The sequence below is a fragment of the Aquarana catesbeiana genome, linkage group LG03 (genome assembly GCF_042186555.1).
Source record: "Aquarana catesbeiana isolate 2022-GZ linkage group LG03, ASM4218655v1, whole genome shotgun sequence".
Classification (NCBI taxonomy): Eukaryota; Metazoa; Chordata; class Amphibia; order Anura; family Ranidae; genus Aquarana; species Aquarana catesbeiana.
The window spans coordinates 562,598,041-562,614,685 of NC_133326.1; the positions used below are offsets into that span (position 1 = coordinate 562,598,041).

General features: G+C 46.8%; 1 protein-coding gene across 1 annotated transcript in view; it reads left to right on the plus strand.

Annotated features, from left to right (window-relative positions):
• The window catches only part of NUP205 (nucleoporin 205), a 189,108-nt gene that overhangs the window by 154,904 nt on the left and 17,559 nt on the right, over positions 1-16,645 (plus strand). Inside the window, 2 exon segments of the mRNA XM_073623597.1 lie at positions 12,500-12,628; positions 12,772-12,898. Coding sequence (XP_073479698.1) covers positions 12,500-12,628; positions 12,772-12,898 — 256 coding nt within the window.

Genomic DNA, 16,645 nt, shown 5'->3' on the forward strand with positions numbered 1-16,645 from the left:
AGTACAGCATACGGTAGGATCTGCAAGTGTCTTCTGCCTTGCCAGACAGAGCTGTGCTGCATGGCAAAGCTGTGTGCGTTCCATGACTTGATGAGAAGAAACAGAAATCCTTTTGCAAGTAAAACGGCTCTGAAATATGCATTTCTTTCTCGAACATCACGGGACACAGAGCCACAGTAATTACTGATGGGTTATATAGGTATCACTGGTGATTGGACACTGGCACACCCTATCAGGAAGTTCAACCCCCTATATAATCCCTCCCCCTTGCAGGGATACCTCAGTTTTTACGCCAGTGTCTTAGGTGATGGACGTGTAAAGATGTCCTGTGCTGAGCTCCAAAGGGAATATCTTAAGATCCTATACTGGGGCAAGCCAGGCGAACCGGATCCATTCAAAGTCTTTTCATGGCCGAATTGAATGGTACCCGGGCCTCGTGTCCGAAGAAACGAGGTTTTACCCGTAATGCTTCTCTTTTTAGAGAGCTGGACCCCGCAGATCAGAAAATGGCTTTAAACTTCCTAATTTCTGGCGAGGTGCTTTACGGTCCCAGAACTGTTGGATCCCCCTACTGATGGGGGCCCCAGTCTCTGACGGTTTTTTCAAACGGAGCCCAACGTGAGAGGTGAAGATTGGGTCTGTGTAAACAGCACCCTGCGGCTGGATAAGGTAAGAGGAGATTCCACAGAATTTTTGAGTTCTAGTGGCTTTTCTCCTTTAAGGTAAATGCATGCTATGCCTATTGTGACCACCGGGGGCTGCCAAGAGCACAAACCTACACATGCTGACTGACTGTCTCAGGTGTTCAGTGCTGATTATGTCCCAGCATCTCAAAGCAGGCTGCAAGCAGGTAAGGTGGAAAGGGGGATTTCTCATGTTTGAATGTTCCCCCCAGGCTAGAGAGGGGCCACAGGGGTCTAGAAAGTGGTTATACCACCCGGGCTCTGCGGCCTAATGGCCACCATCTCTGAAGATAGCCGTTCAGGCAGATCTTGTTACCAGTCTCCCTCCTTCCCCCCCCCCCCATCCCCAGCCTTTTCTCCAGAAGCATGACAGGAGAGTCGGCAGTGCGGGAAGCGCTCGTTTTTTTCAAAACTCGAGGGGGGGGGGGGGTGGCGGTAGAGGAGGGGGCGGGATGTCAGCACAGAGTGCTTAGACTCCCACTCAGGCCAGCTGCAGGCTATTAAAGGCACTCTGTACAGGTGCACTCAGCCTTCTGAGAGACACAGAGCTGACGGTCGCATGTAAGGTGGGACACAGGCATTCTCCTAGGCAGCATTTACTGAAGTAACACCAGACTGAGCATTGGGTAGCAAGGCTTTTAGCCAGACTACATCGCTCAGCAGGCAGTGTTCATTTGTATACCTCACACCTTGTTGCTTTGCACTATGGGTAGAAGAGGTTCAAGCACCCCAGGAACCAGAGACACTAGGGGATCTCGTTCAGGTTCTGAGGGCCCCCTGTCGGCAGCATCCTCCCCCCCTAAAGATGGGCCAGGGACGGCTAGCCAGGGAGAGCCATCGGGGTCAGGGGCTACACCTGCTTCTGGCACTTCAGCCCCTGTATATATTACACAAGAGGTTTTTTCCTCAACCATTAATGGTCTAGAGGAAAGATTAATGGCCGTGATTATGTCTTCACTCAGTGGAAGAAAACGCACTAGGCTTTCCTCTGTTCCCCAAGACCCTCAGACAGAGGAGTTCTGGGATAAAGGAGATGAATCCCTTTCAGAGGATCGGGATGGGATGGATGATTCCTCTTCGGAGGATTCAGGTGGAGAGGGACCTTCTGCGACTTCCCAAGAGGAGAAAGTCTTAGTGCAGATCCTCACTGGATTGGTCCGCTCCACATTTAAGTTGCCCATACCTGAAACTGCTAAAGAATCCTCTTCTGCTTTGGGGTCACTGAAACCTTTCCAAGCAGCACATGCTTTTCCTGTTCATACTTTACTTGAAAAGCTTATTTATTCTGAGTGGGATCACCCAGACAAACGTTTTTTTCCGTTTTTTTCCCTCTCTCAAACTGACTCTTTCTCCAGCGCCAGGGGCTTCAGCCTCCAGGCAGTCTCGACGGCCGCCTTCATCGGGGTCCAGAGACAAGAGTCAACCCCAGGGACAAAAGAAGTCCTGGGGAAAGAAGCCTACTAGGCAAAACACTAAGACCTCTGCATGAGGGGGCGCCCCCGCTCACTCGAGTGGGGGGAAGACTGCGACAGTTCTCAGAGCTCTGGCACGAGGACTTCCAGGACAGATGGGTAGTCTCCACGGTAACCTTAGGGTACAAGCTGGAGTTTCAGGAATTCCCTTCTCCTCGGTTCCTCAGATCAAATGTTCCCAGAGACCCAGAGAAGAAGCAGTCGCTCCTTCTAGCGTTAGAGCGACTTTTGTCGCAGGAGGTCATTAAGATAGTTCCCGCAAAGGACCAGGGATCCAACCTTTTTACGGTCCAAAAGCCAAATGGGGATGTCAGGCCCATTTTGGACTTAAGGGATCTGAACCGATTCCTAAGGATTCAATCCTTCCGCATGGAATCAATTCGAACAGTAGTTCCCACCCTGCAGGGAGGAGAATTTCTGGCATCAATAGACATCAGAGATGCATATCTGCATGTGCCCATTTTTCCTGCTCATCAGAAGTTTCTGCGCTTCGAGGTAGGAGGGCACCATTTCCAGTTTGTGGCTCTGCCTTTCGGGATAGCCACTGCACCTCGAGTGTTCACAAAGATCTTGGCTCCTCCTCTGGCCAGATTAAGGGCTCAGGGTATAGCTGTCATAGCATACCTAGACGACCTGCTCTTGATAGACCGGTCGGTAGCCTCTTTGAATGGAAACTTGAGGACCACGGTCAGGTATCTAGAACACCTGGGTTGGATCCTCAACTTAGAAAAGTCTTTCCTAAAACCAGTAAGAAGACTGGAGTATTTAGGTCTGATTATAGATACAAGCCAGGAGAAAATATTTTTACCCCAGGCAAAGATCACTGCTTTGAGAGAGCTGATTCTGACAGTAAGGACCAAGAAGGGTCCCTCAGTCCGCCTTTGTATGAGGCTACTAGGGAAGATGGTGTCTTCATTCGAAGCAGTTCCCTATGCTCAGTTTCACTCAAGAATGCTGCAGCACAGTATTCTGTCGACCTGGAACAAGAAGCTTCAGGCATTAGACTTTCCGATGCACCTGTCGCATGTGGTGCGTCAGAGCCTCAATTGGTGGCTCATACCTGGACGGTGGTAACAACAGATGCCAGTCTGTCAGGTTGCGGAGCAGTTCTGGAACAGGCTGCGGTCCAAGGGGTATGGTCCAAGACAGAGAGGACCTTACCCATCAACATTCTGGAGATCCGGGCGATACATCTAGCTCTAAAAGCCTGGACTATCAGGCTACAGGGTTGTCCGGTCAGGATCCAGTCTGACAATGCCACAGCAGTGGCTTATGTCAATCATCAGGGAGGCACCCCGAGCCGAGCTGCTCAAAAAGAGGTGAACCAGATCTTAGTCTGGGCAGAGATGCATGTGCCATGCATATCGGCAGTTTTCATCCCGGGAATAGAGAATTGGCAGGCGGACTATCTAAGTCGCCAGCAGTTACTTCCAGGGGAATGGTCTCTGCATCCCGACGTCTTTTGGGCCATATGCCAAAGATGGGGGGTTCCAGATGTAGATCTCTTTGCATCCCGATTCAACAAAAAGATAGACAGATTTGTGGACAAAAGATCCTCTTGCATGCGGGACGGATGCGTTGGTGATTCCGTGGCATCGGTTCTCACTGATTTACGCATTCCCGCCTATTCTGCTACTAACACGACTCCTTCGCAGGATCAGGCAGGAAAGGAAGTCGGTACTTCTGGTGGCCCCCGCTTGGCCCAGAAGGACTTGGTATGCAGAAATAGTAAGGATGACGGTGGGTTCCCTGTGGACCCTACCGGTACGCCCAGACCTGTTATCTCAAGGTCCAGTGTTCCATCCTGCCTTACAAACGCTAAATTTGACGGTTTGGCTATTGAGACCCACGTTCTGAAGAGTCGTGGGCTCTCAGTTCCTGTCATATCTACCTTGATTAATGCAAGGAAGCCAGCTTCCAGGATGATTTATCATAGAGTCTGGAAGGCTTATATAACCTGGTGTGAATCCAGAGGTTGGCATCCCAGGAAATATGTCATAGGTAGAATCCTTGATTTTCTACAGATGGGATTAGAGATGAAGCTGGCCTTGAGTACCATCAAGGGCCAGGTCTCTGCTTTATCAGTATTATTTCAGCGGCCACTTGCTTCGCATTCTTTGGTCCGAAACTTTATGCAGGGGGTGATGCGTCTTAATCCTCCGGTTAAGGCGCCCCTAAACCCCTGGGACTTGAATTTGGTCCTGGCTATGTTACAGAAACAGCCTTTTGAACCAATAAGTCAGATTCCTTTGGTCTTGTTGACAAGGAAATAAATTTTTCTGGTGGCCATCTCTTCTGCTAGAAGAGTATCAGAATTAGCAGCTCTTTCCTGTAAGGAGCCTTATTTGATTATACACAAGGATAGAGTGATACTACGCCCTCATCCTAGTTTTTTACCGAAGGTGGTTTCTGATTTTCATTTAAACCAAGACATTGTTCTACCTTCCTTTTTTTCCAGATCCCTGTTCTCCGGAAGAGAGATCTCTACATTCGTTGGATGTAGTAAGAGCAGTTAAGGCCTATCTAGGGGCAACTACTCAGATCCGCAAGACGGATGTTTTGTTTGTGCTGCCAGAGGGTCCCAATAGAGGACAGGCAGTGTCAAAAGCTACCATTTCTAAATGGATTCGACAGTTGATCATTCAAGCTTACGGTTTGAAACAGAAGATTCCTCCGTTTCAGATCAGGGCACATTCTACAAGGGCTATTGGTGCTTCTTGGGCAGTGCATCACCGGGCCTCTATGGCTCAAATCTGCAAGGCCGCAACCTGGTCTTCAGTTCATACATTCACCAGATTCTATCAGGTGGATGTGAGAAGGCATGAGGATATCGCCTTTGGGCGTAGTGTGCTGCAGGCAGCGGTACAGGGTCCTCAGGTCTGATTGCACCCTACTTGGTCGTGGTTCCCCCCCCTCAGGTAGCATTGCTCTGGGACATCCCATCAGTACTGTGGCTCTGTGTCCCGTGATGTTCGAGAAAGAAAATGGGATTTTTTAAAACAGCTTACCTGTAAAATCCTTTTCTTTCGAAGGACATCACGGGACACAGAGGTCCCGCCCCTCTTCTAATACACTATATTGCTTGGCTACAAAACTGAGGTATCCCTGCAAGGGGGAGGGATTATATAGGGGGTTGAACTTCCTGATAGGGTGTGCCAGTGTCCAATCACCAGTGATACCTATATAACCCATCAGTAATTACTGTGGCTCTGTGTCCCGTGATGTCCTTCGAAAGAAAAGGATTTTACAGGTAAGCTGTTTTAAAAAATCCCATTTCTTTATCCTACATCATGGGACACAGAGCCTTAAGTAATTAAATAATGGGTTATAGGCCACCTGCAGGTGTTGACACTGGTAAACCCAATCACAGGAAGTTTACTCCCTATATAACCCCTCCTCCTTCCAGGAGCACATCAGTTTTTTCGCCAGTGTCTAAGGTGTTGGTCACGACTGAAGAATTGCTCTTAGGAGCTCCAGGAGGGATCCTTGCTGGATTTTAATAGCCCACATACACCAGATCCATCCAAAGTGCCACTGAGGCCTAAAATGGATGGTACCTGGGACCTCGTATCCGAAGCACAAGCTTTTGCATGTAAAGCCTCTTTGTAGGGCTGGAACCCAGGGCTTAGGTCTTCTTACATTACCTAAAGCTTCCTGATGGGGTGCTTTGTACAGGGCCCAAGGCAGTTGGAACCCCGTTTTAGGGACCTGGTCCTTGAAGGTTTGCTAAACGCAGCCCGCCATGATGGGTGAAGGTTGCATTTTCTGTTAATTCAGCAAAATCCTGTGGCGAGGATAAGGTGAGGGAAGAAAAAAAATCTATGTATATCTTCCATTTAAGGAAAAAATGTTGTCATGCCTTAAGATCTCCACTAGATGGAGTCTATGCACATACCTTACTCTGTTGTCTTCAGTGTTAGCTCAGTCCATGTCTGGTTGCACAGTGTGTGGAGGGAGACTTGCAAGGTAAAAAAAAAATCTGCAAAAAATGTCTTTTTCTCCCCCTGATGGGACCAGAGGGTTAGGGGGACAGCAGCGCTGTACTCCCCTTACATCAGTTCCTGAAGATCCGCTCCTTTCACGTGGAGACAATCAGGTCAGTAGTTTCTATCCTTCTAGGAGGAGATCTTCTGGCGTCAATCGACATCAGGGATGCATATCTGCATGTCCCTATATTTCCCACTCATCAAAAGTTTTTGGGGTTCGAGTCAGGACAGCAGCATTTCCAGTTTGTAGCCCTGCCCTTCGGACTAGCCACAGCACCATGGGTGTTCACCAAAGTGCTGGCCCCACCTCTAGCCAGGTAAAGGGCACAGGGCATAGCAGTCGTAGCGTACCTAGACAATCAATAATTGCTTATAGATCAATCGGTGGCTCATTTGAAGCAAAGCGTACGCACTACAACCAACTATCTAAAAAGTTTGGGTTTTCTTTATCGTACATCACGGGACACAGAGCACCATAATAATGACTATGTGGGTTATACGCTTACCTTCAGGTGATTGGACACTGGCAACCAATAGTAAGACGGTTTCTCCCATATAACCCCTCCTATACAGGAAGTGCCTCAGTTTTTTCGCCAGTGTCTTGAAGGTGATGGTCATGGCTGTTGAAACTCTGCAGTTTCTTCAAAGAATTTCCATTTGAGGACGTTATAATCGGATCCATTCGGATGGCTTACTAAGCTAAAGTGGATGGTACCCGAACCTCGGCTCAAGAATGAGGTATTGCTTGTAATGTGTCCTTTTTAGGTGCTGGACCCTTGTTAAAAGTGGTATTCCTGGTCAACCTTGCCCAAGGAAACCACAAAGGGTGCTTTACAGGTCCAGGGGTGTGGACCCCAATATATGGGGGACCCGGTCCCTGAAGGTCCTTAGAGGCGCTACCCACTGTGATGGGGGAAGATTGCTATCCATCGTGTGCGCGCCGCCGGTGTGCGCGTGCGCCGCTGTCCACGTCACGGCGCCACGTGCGTCAGGACGGCACGTGTGGTGGGCGGGTTGCCGCCCGCTGATGCGCATGCTTGATCCCATGCTAGGGTTTATAGCATGGAGCTCCTGGCGTGCGCGGAACGAATGGTGGGCACGTGAATCGGATGGTCTTGGACAGCGGTGACAGGTTAAGGACTGGTTGTAGTTGTGGGGAGTACTCCTTGGTGTTTCTCGTATGTAAGCAATGTCTTCCAAAAGACAAGCAACAGGGAACAAGGCAAGTCCAGGGGTAAAAGTCCCTCCACAAATAGCAGGAGACCAACCCCATACTAATGCAGCCTCAGTCTCTACTGTAGGACCTGCGGCTTCTGACCTGGCTGAGCCATTACATTTGTCAGGCATAGTAGCCACTACCAATGTACCTGCCTCTGCTTATGTTACTAAGGGTGATTTGGCATCTGCCTTAGCAGGCCTGGAAGGCAAGATGGCTGGCATGATTGCCTCTGTAACATGGGGGAAGGAAGCATAATTGATCTCCCTCCCCTGAGCCTGGGCCAAGTGGTGAGTCACTAGAGCCCCAGGACTCTTATAGCCAGATGGGTCCAGGTGACCTGGAACCAGAATGGGCAGAGGATCCGGAGGAGTTGGTCCTAAAGGACCAGGACGTAGGGGAGGCTGAAGATTCCTCGGCTGAGGAATCTGGCTCTGAAGAACCAATGTCAGCCTCCCATTCCCAGAAATTGTTTATCCAATCTCTAATGGAGATGGTACGAATTGGGTTTAAGTTGCCTCCGGCTCAGGAGTCTGCATTCTCTTGTTCTACTTTGGGATCTTTGCGACCTAAACAAATTTCCCAAGCTTTTCCCTTGCATCTGTTACTGGAGCAGGTAATTTATGCGGACTGGGAACATCCTCCTGACAGGATATACTTACCTCCCAAGAGGTTTTCTGTGTTATACCCTATGAAGGAAAAGTTTAGAAAGAAATTGAGCACACCTTTGGTAGACTCTGCCATATCTTCTGTGAATACGAATATAACCTGTCCAGTGGATAATGCCCAGGTTTTCAAGGATCCGGCTGATAAAAAGCTAGAGTCCTTATTAAAGGCCTCCTTTTCAGTTGCCAGTGCAGCAGTTTAGCCTGCTATTGGGATTTGTCAATCCCTAAAGGATCGCTTTAAGAAGATAGTAAAGAACATATCTTGCCAGGGGGAATCTGCTGAGGAGCTATCAGAGATCCCTCATGCCTTGTGTTTTGAGGTAGACGCTTTAAAAGACTCAATTCAACAGATGTCTCGTTTTGCATATTCCTTTTGTCCTATTGACCAGGAAATTAGCTTTCCTAGTGGCTATTATTTCGGCTAGAAGGGTGTCAGAATTAGCCACCTTTTCTTGCAAGGAACCATTTATGATTCTTCATCAGGACAGAGTGGTCATGCGACCTCTCATCTGGATTTCCTACCGAAGGTAGCTTCACTCACTGGATCTGGTGAGAGCGATAAAAGTTTACTTGGAAATATCAGCTCCTTTTTGGAAAACTGACTGTTTTTTTGTCTTGCCTGAGGGTCCTAAAAAAGGACAGCCGGCAACAAGGTCATCTATATCCAGGTGGATTCGCCAGACTATTGTCCAGGAGTATGGATTAAAGCGCTGGGTTCCACCCCGAGATTTAAGAGCACACTCCACTAGAGGTGTTAGTGCATCATGGGCAGTACGCCAGCAGGTGTCTATGGCTCAGGTTTGCAAAGCAGCCGTTTGGTCTTCAGTTCATACGTTCACCAGGTTTTACCAGGTGAATGTGCAATCTCAAAATGAGACTGTTTTTGGCCACAGCGTGTTGCAGGCTGCTTTATAATCTCAGGCCCGTTGGGCTTAGGGATGATGTGTCAATACCCCCCCTCAGATGCATTGCTTTAGGACATCCCACATAGTCATTATTATGGTGCTCTGTGTCCTGTGATGTACGATAAAGAAAAATGGATTTTTAAAACAGCTTACCTGTAAAATCCTTTTCTTGGAGTACATCACGGGACACAGAGGTCCCTCCCCTCTTTTTGGGATCGTCATTGCTTGCTACAAAACTGAGGCACTTCCTGTATAGGAGGGGTTATATGGGAGGAACCGTCTTACTATTGGTTGCCAGTGTCCAATCACCTGAAGGTAAGCGTATAACCCACATAGTCATTATTATGGTGCTCTGTGTCCCATGATATACTCGAAGAAAAGGATTTTACAGGTAAGCTGTTTCAAAAATTAATTTTTTAGATAGTTGAATCTTCCTTAATACCGCTAAAAAGGCTGGAGTACTTGGGTCTGATCATAGACACAGCCCAGGAAAGGGTGTTCTTGCCTCAGGCAAAAATCAACTCCATAGGAGAACTGGTGCGGAGAGTCAGGTCAAATGGCAATCCCTCCATTTGCCTCAGCATGAGGTTGCTAGGAACAATGGTGGCTTCATTTGAAGCAGTTCCCCATGCCCAGTTCCATTCAAGACTGTTGCAAAACAGTATCCTGTCTGCTTGGAACAAAACGATTCAAGCTTTAGACTTACCAATGCAGCTGTCCCCAAAAGTGTCCCAAAGCTTCACTTGGTGGTTACTAACCCAGAATCTGCTGAAAGGAAGATCCTTCAGACCAGTCATCTGGAAAGTGGTAACGACGGATGCCAGCCTTTTAGCCAGGGGAGTAGTACTAGAAAAGACAACCGTCCAAGGACAGTGGTCAAGAATCGAAAAAATCTTGCCCGTCAAGATCCTAGAGATTCGGACAGTACGTCTGGCTCTAAAGGCCTGGACTTTCAGGTTATGGGATTGTCCTGTCAGGATTCAATCTGACAATGCCACAGCTGTGGCCTATATCAATCACCAAGGGGGCACCAAAAGTCTCTCAGCACAGAGAGATGTGACCCATATTATAACTTGGGCAGCAAGGAATGTCCCGTGCCTATCGGCAGTCTTCATTCCAGGAGTAGAGAATTGGGAGGCAGTCTAGTTAAGTCGCCAGAAGTTATTCGCAGGGGAATGGTCTCTTCACCCCGACATATTTTGAGCGGTTTGCCAAAGAAGGGGGACTCCGGACGTGGATCTTCTAACATCCAGGTTCAACATGAAGTTGGTCAACTTTGTGGCCAGAACAAGGGATCCATTCGCATGGGGAACGGATGCCTTGGTAACATCATGGGATCAGTTCTCACTGATCTATGCATTCCCCCCTATTCAGTTGCTGCCTCGACTTCTTTGCAGGATCAAGCTGGAAAGAAATCCGGTAATTCTGGTGGCACCAGCATGGCCCAGACGGTCATGGTACGCAGAAATCGTAAAGATGGCAAGTCTAAGCTTTATCGGTCTTATTTCAAAGACCACTTGCTACTCATTCTTTAGTCTGGGGCTTTATACAAGGGGTGACGCGGCTTAATCCGCCCGTCAAACCTCCCTTGAACCCTTGGGACTTGAACTTAGTTTTGTCTGTGTTGCAAAAACAGCCATTTGAACCGATAAAACAGATTCCCCTAGTCCTTCTGACAAGGAAGTTGGTATTTTTGGTTGCTATATCCTCAGCAAGGAGGGTTTCAGAATTGGCTGCTCTTTCTTGTAAAGAGCCATATTTGATTTTTCATGAAGACAGAGTGGTGTTACGCCCTCGTCCAGGCTTTTTGCAAAAAGTGATTTCAGGTTTTCACCTGTACTAAGATATTGTCCTGCCATTGTTTTTTCCAAAACCATGTTTCAGGGAAGAAAAGTCACTACATGTCTTGATGTGGTGAGAGCAGTGAAAATCTATTTAAAGAAAACTGCTCAGATTCGTAAGACTAATGTCTTATTTATTCTGCCAGAGGGTCCTTAGAAGGGACAGGCAGCGTCGAAATCCACTGTTGCTAAGTGGATTCGGCAAGTTATAATTCAAACTTATGATATAAGGGGTAAGATTCCCCCGTTTCAAGTTAAGGCGCACTCTACCAGGTCGGTTAGTGCTTCTTGGGCAGTGCGTCATCAGGCCTCCATGGCTCAGATCTGTAAGGCCGCAACTTGGTCTTCAGTGCATACATTCACAAAATTTTATCAGGTGGATGTCCGGAGGTATGAGGATATTGCTTTCGGGCGCAGTGTACTGCAAGCAGCAGTATAGATCTTCAAGTCTGGGTATAACCTGCGGGTTGTTTCTCCCACCCCTCAAGTGGCATTGCTATGGGACGTCCCATTAAGTAATTACTTAAGCCTCTGTGTCCCATGAGGTACGATAAAGAAAATAGGATTTTTATTACAGCTTACCTGTAAAATCCTTTTCTTGGAGTACATCATGCGACACAGAGGTCCCTCCCCTTTTTTTGGGATTTAAGTACCGTATATACTCGTGTATAAGTCGAATTTTTCAGCCCCTATTTTGGGGCTGAAAGTGCCCCCCTTTGACTTATACACGAGTCACCGCCGTCTGTCTGCATGATCAGCGTGTCATGCAGGCAGACGGCGGCCAGCGTGTGCTGCATAGACTCGGCAGCGGCTCTCAATGTTCAAAAGCCGCGCCTCCTCGTCTGTGGTAGGCAGTCAGTGTACAGCCTATCACAGACATTCTCTCATCCTCGTCCGTGGTATGAGGATGAGAGAATGTCCGTGATGGGCTGACTGCTGGGAAATGGAGTTTTTTGGACGAGGAGGAGGCGCGGCTTTTGAACAGTGAATGGCTGAATACTACACGCTGATCGGTGCAGAGCAGCGCACAGAGGATGCACAGGACACAGGTAGGATGCACACACAGGCACATGTACATATACACATACACAGGACACAGGTACATATACACATGCACATATACACAGGTACATGACACATGCACATATACACAGGTACAGGACACATGCACATATACACAGGACACATGCACATATACACAGGACACATGATACATGCAAAGGACACAGGGAGGTATACAGCTGCAGATGGGCATTGCTGACCCTCTTTTTCCACTTGCAGTAGCTGCTGCATTTCTCACCCTCGTCTTATACTCGGGTCAATAAGTTTTTCCCATTTTTTTTGTGGTAAATTAGGGCCTCGACTTATACTCGGAACGACTTATACTCGAGTATATACGGTATATTGCTTTGCTACAAAAATTGATGTGCTCCTGGAAGGAGGAGGGGTTATATAGGGAGTAAACTTCCTTTGATTGGGTTTACCAGTGTCAACACCTGAAGGTGGCCTATAACCCATTAAGTAATTACTTAAGGCTCTGTGTCCCATGATGTACTCCAAGAAAAGGATTTTACAGGTAAGCTGTAATAAAAACCCTATTTTTATCTGTCTATTTAGTTGTTTTCCTGTCGTTAAGCTTTAAACTTGTCAATGGCTTTAAGGAGCAACCCAAAATATACCAGCCTGAACGCTGGGAAAACACTAATTTTTTTATTTGTTTATTTTTAGCGTCTCAGCCTAACTTTATTAAACCGTTTTGGAGGCTCTGACAAACTCCGGCAGCTCAATTTACAGAATGATGGATCCCAGCTAGATGGCATGAACAAAAGAGACGACATGGAGCTGGCCATGCAGCAGGTAAGCTGGGCCTTCTAGCTAGTTTTTCTCCATATAGAGGAGTTTTTTTACCTAGAGTGAAGTTTTGGTTGACTTGGTTTTGTTAATTGACATATATTGAATGTGATAGTTACCTCCTATCTCCCATGTCCTGTTTTCTGTAGGTTTGTGCCAATGTGATGGAATACTGCCATACACTAATGATACAAACCTCCCCCAACCTTCAGCAAATGGTGTGTCTGTTCACCCCCAGTCTGAGCGAAAGCACTGCCAGAGAAGGCCCAAGATTAGGTATGTGAGTGGGAAACTTCATTTATGGTCAATAAATCTGTTGTTGACGCAGCTGTGGGGTAGATTGGCCAGCCAATTGATTCTTTATGCTTTTTGCCCAATTGATGTCACAAGTCCCCAATGAGCTGTTTTGTTTTTTTTTTTTTTTTTTTTTTTTTTTTTTTTTCTTTTTACTTTTCACTTTTCAGTCTTACAAAACAGCAGAACAAGTTCATATCAGTAACCAATAAGCTACGTTTCCTAAAATACCGGATGACTTCCTAAAAGAGCCACTGATTTGGCAGAGTTTTTCTGTTATATGTTGGGGAATGCATGCTTCTAAATTTGTGGCCGATCTACTAAAATGTTTGCGCTTTGCCCGATTTGGCTACTTTATCTTATGTATTGGACAGCTTCTCCTAAAGGTGTCCGTTGTTATACTTTAAAGTAGAACTTTGGGCAAAATGTTATAAAAATGATATTTTGGATGTAGTTTGTAAATAGCATTAACCTAGCAGTTTTTTTTTTTTTTTCCCCCATAACCTAGTTTAATCACCCACTGCCACTAGATCTGTTATTTCTTAATCGTACATCACAGGACACAGGAGTTCCAATTCATGATTATTTCGATTATGCTTCACCTGAATGAACATTTACTTTTTTTAGCTAGTGTCTGTAGGAGATGAATGTGTTTCCCTTTATCTCTCAGAAGATCTTTTACTGGGTTTGTTCATGCTGCTTCTGACCTGTTCCTTAGACCCCTATTGGCCGCTACAGCCTGTAGGCCAAGAGGGACTATATGGTGGACCCCACATTCAAGAACAGGGACAACCTGTAATGTTTGGATGGCGCTAGATCCTGCTGACAGTGACCTCCGATGTACATTGTACCCCATGTCCTTGCTGGTGCAGGGTGCTATACAGGTTAAGGGCAGGGATCTTCCTGGAATGGAGTCTTGAAGGCCCTTCGGTGCACCCGCCGTGATGGATGAAGGTTGGGTCTGTAGCCCTGCAGCTGGACTGGTGAGAGGCAGCGAGTTTTGGGGGGAGGAAGATGATTTGTTAGGCTCCCAAATCCTTCAATCAGGTAGGGAGAGCCCCCTTCACAGTTTGACCTGCAGTGACTCTGAATCCCTGCCCTCATCTGGTATTTCCACTATTTTAGGGGCGCAGTTCTCCGCTTTCTTCCTAGCACATGTGGTATGTACTAACTTTAAGCTGCCGCTACCAGGAATCCTCTTCCTCCAAAGTCACTGGTTTTGGATCCTGGCAGCTGACCGAAATTCCTAAGTCCTCTCCACTGCACCCTCACTTACACAAGGTGATGGCGATTGGCGTCATTCGGAGAAGGCGTTATCTCTGCTGAAGCTTTCGCTCACCAGTATCCTAAGGAGGAGGAATTCTACGAGAAATGGGGTTCTCCAGCTGTTGACTCGGCTATTTCATACCTAAATAAGACCTTGAAAACCTTGGTGGATAAGATAATGGTCTTTAGAGATGCCACGGATAAGAGGTTAGAGGCCCTCTTTAAGGCTTCATGCACACTGGGGCTCTTCTAAACCCTTTTCTTCGCAGGTTAAAAGCAGTGGCAAAAGCTCCTTTTTCAAACGCGTTTGGGAGCATCAAGTACTTGGACATTTATTCATTTCATTGCCCCAAATTTTATTTTATTTTGACCATTAAAATGAATAAAACTCTCAAGCACTAGAAGCGTCTAACATTAACACACGTTTAAGCGCATCATACTTTATTTCTTCTGCCAAAATGCATCTCTTTTGAACGCATAAGTGGAGTTTTTCCTGCCTCTAAACTCCTGTAAATGCCTATAGTGTGCATGGAAACATAGGTTAACATGGAGAGGAGTTTAGTGGCAGAGAAAGAAAAAGCAAACGCTCAAATGCCTGTAAAAGCAGCGTTTTAAGCTCAAGTGTGCATGAGGCCTAAAGTATAACTAAAGGCGACATTTTTTTTTTTTTTTTCAGTTTTGGACTAGAGATGGATTAGAATGCCTATTAGGTTTTTATTGGTGTGTGTGTGTGTGTGTGTCCATTAGGTGAATTCACCCTCTATTTGCCTTGTTTATGATCCCCAGAAAAGTCTTCCAATGGGGACACTATTTCTCGTGACCTGGAGGTCCCCAAGGGATTCCCTTCATTTGCAGTGATTTCCACTCGCTTCCTGTTTTGGCTATGGGACAAGAAGTGAAGATAAATCTTCAATGGAACACAGATGGCAAAAAAAAACTGACTGGGATTATAACCCTCCCTTTACTTTATTCAAAATGATAAAGTTTTGTCTATAGTTCTACTTTAAGGTGTCCTCTCTGTTAGGAGTGGCCCTTCACCTAGCTTGTCCCTATTCGTTAAAGAGACAGGCAACTTAATGTTCTAGGTCACGCAGTGTGTCCAATCCATGCCTTGCCATTTCCTCTGTGTTTCATAACAAATGAGTGCTAATGTGATGAAAAACAGCATAGTGAGGGAGTGTCAGTACTACAGACATAGGTCATGCATTAACTTGTGCGCGACCATGCTGCATGTTTGAACACAATCTGAAACGTCTGACATCTGATTGTGAGAATTCACTCTACTATAAGTTTTGTGTGTACACAGCAACAAATGGCATGAAACTACTTGATCAATGGACATCTTATGCAGGTGAAAAACACAAGGTGCTGGTAGGAAGGTTTATGATGCCTTTAAGAAGAAAGTTAAGGTGACAAGTCAGAATCCAATGACGCCTTCAGAATCTAAGATTTACTTTTGTAAGCAACCTGCCTTGGGCTCTAATCAGAAGCCTATGCTCTAGTTCCATAAGTAGGACTGGACTCCCAAGTCCTCTGGTTCTGGAGGAAAATCCTCCTCACAGTGATGCCTATTATCCTCTGTGGCCAACTGGACTCAGGAAGTCTCAAACAACTGGGTCTGTAGCATGATGTCCAGAGGCTACAAGCTGGTGTTTTGCTTTTTTCCCTGCGCCACGTTTTGTGCTCAAGGGTATCTTCAGATCCACAAAAAAGAGCTGTTTGCTTGTGGCCCTGGGATGACTGCTTTTGGAAGGGGTCATTCCACCTGTGCTGTCAGAGGGCAGCTCTCACAGCTTCTTATGGTTCCCAAGTCACACAGAGTTCTGGATCTCAAGGGTCTCAAGTTTCTGAAAACACAAAAATTTAAGATGGCATCTACCTGGTTGGTGAATGCTTCTTCATCGAGTGGACATCCTGGTATCAGGCATCCCCATTCCAATTTTCCAACCCTGCCAATGGTTTCTGTGATTCACAGTAGAGGACTGTCACTTTTCATTTGTGATGTTACCATCAGGCTGTGCACGGACCCCAGGCTGTTAACTATGGCATTGGCCTTGGTTGTGGGGTTGTTGAAAACTGGGGTTTCCCCATCATAGAGTTAACTGGAAGGCCTGCTTTTCAGGGTGCAGTCGGCTCAAACTGATTTCCAGTGTGCACAGATGGTGCATGTCAAGCTCTCATGTACTAGTCTGTCTGCCTTCTTGGGTCTCCTCATCGGGGTACAGTCAGAGTGGCCCGGCTGTGCCATACATCCACATCAAGGAGAGACGAGAAGTCCGCTGCTCAGGAAGAGGAAGACTAATCTTGTCGTGGGCAGATCTTCACTTTCCAGCCCTCTCCACTGTGCACATTCCCAGTATGGAAAATTGTCAGGTGGACTTCCTCAACCGTTAGCAGCTTTATTTGGGAGAATAGGAGCTCCACCTGGAGGTGTTTGCAGAGACTCGTCTGCAGAGCGGGATG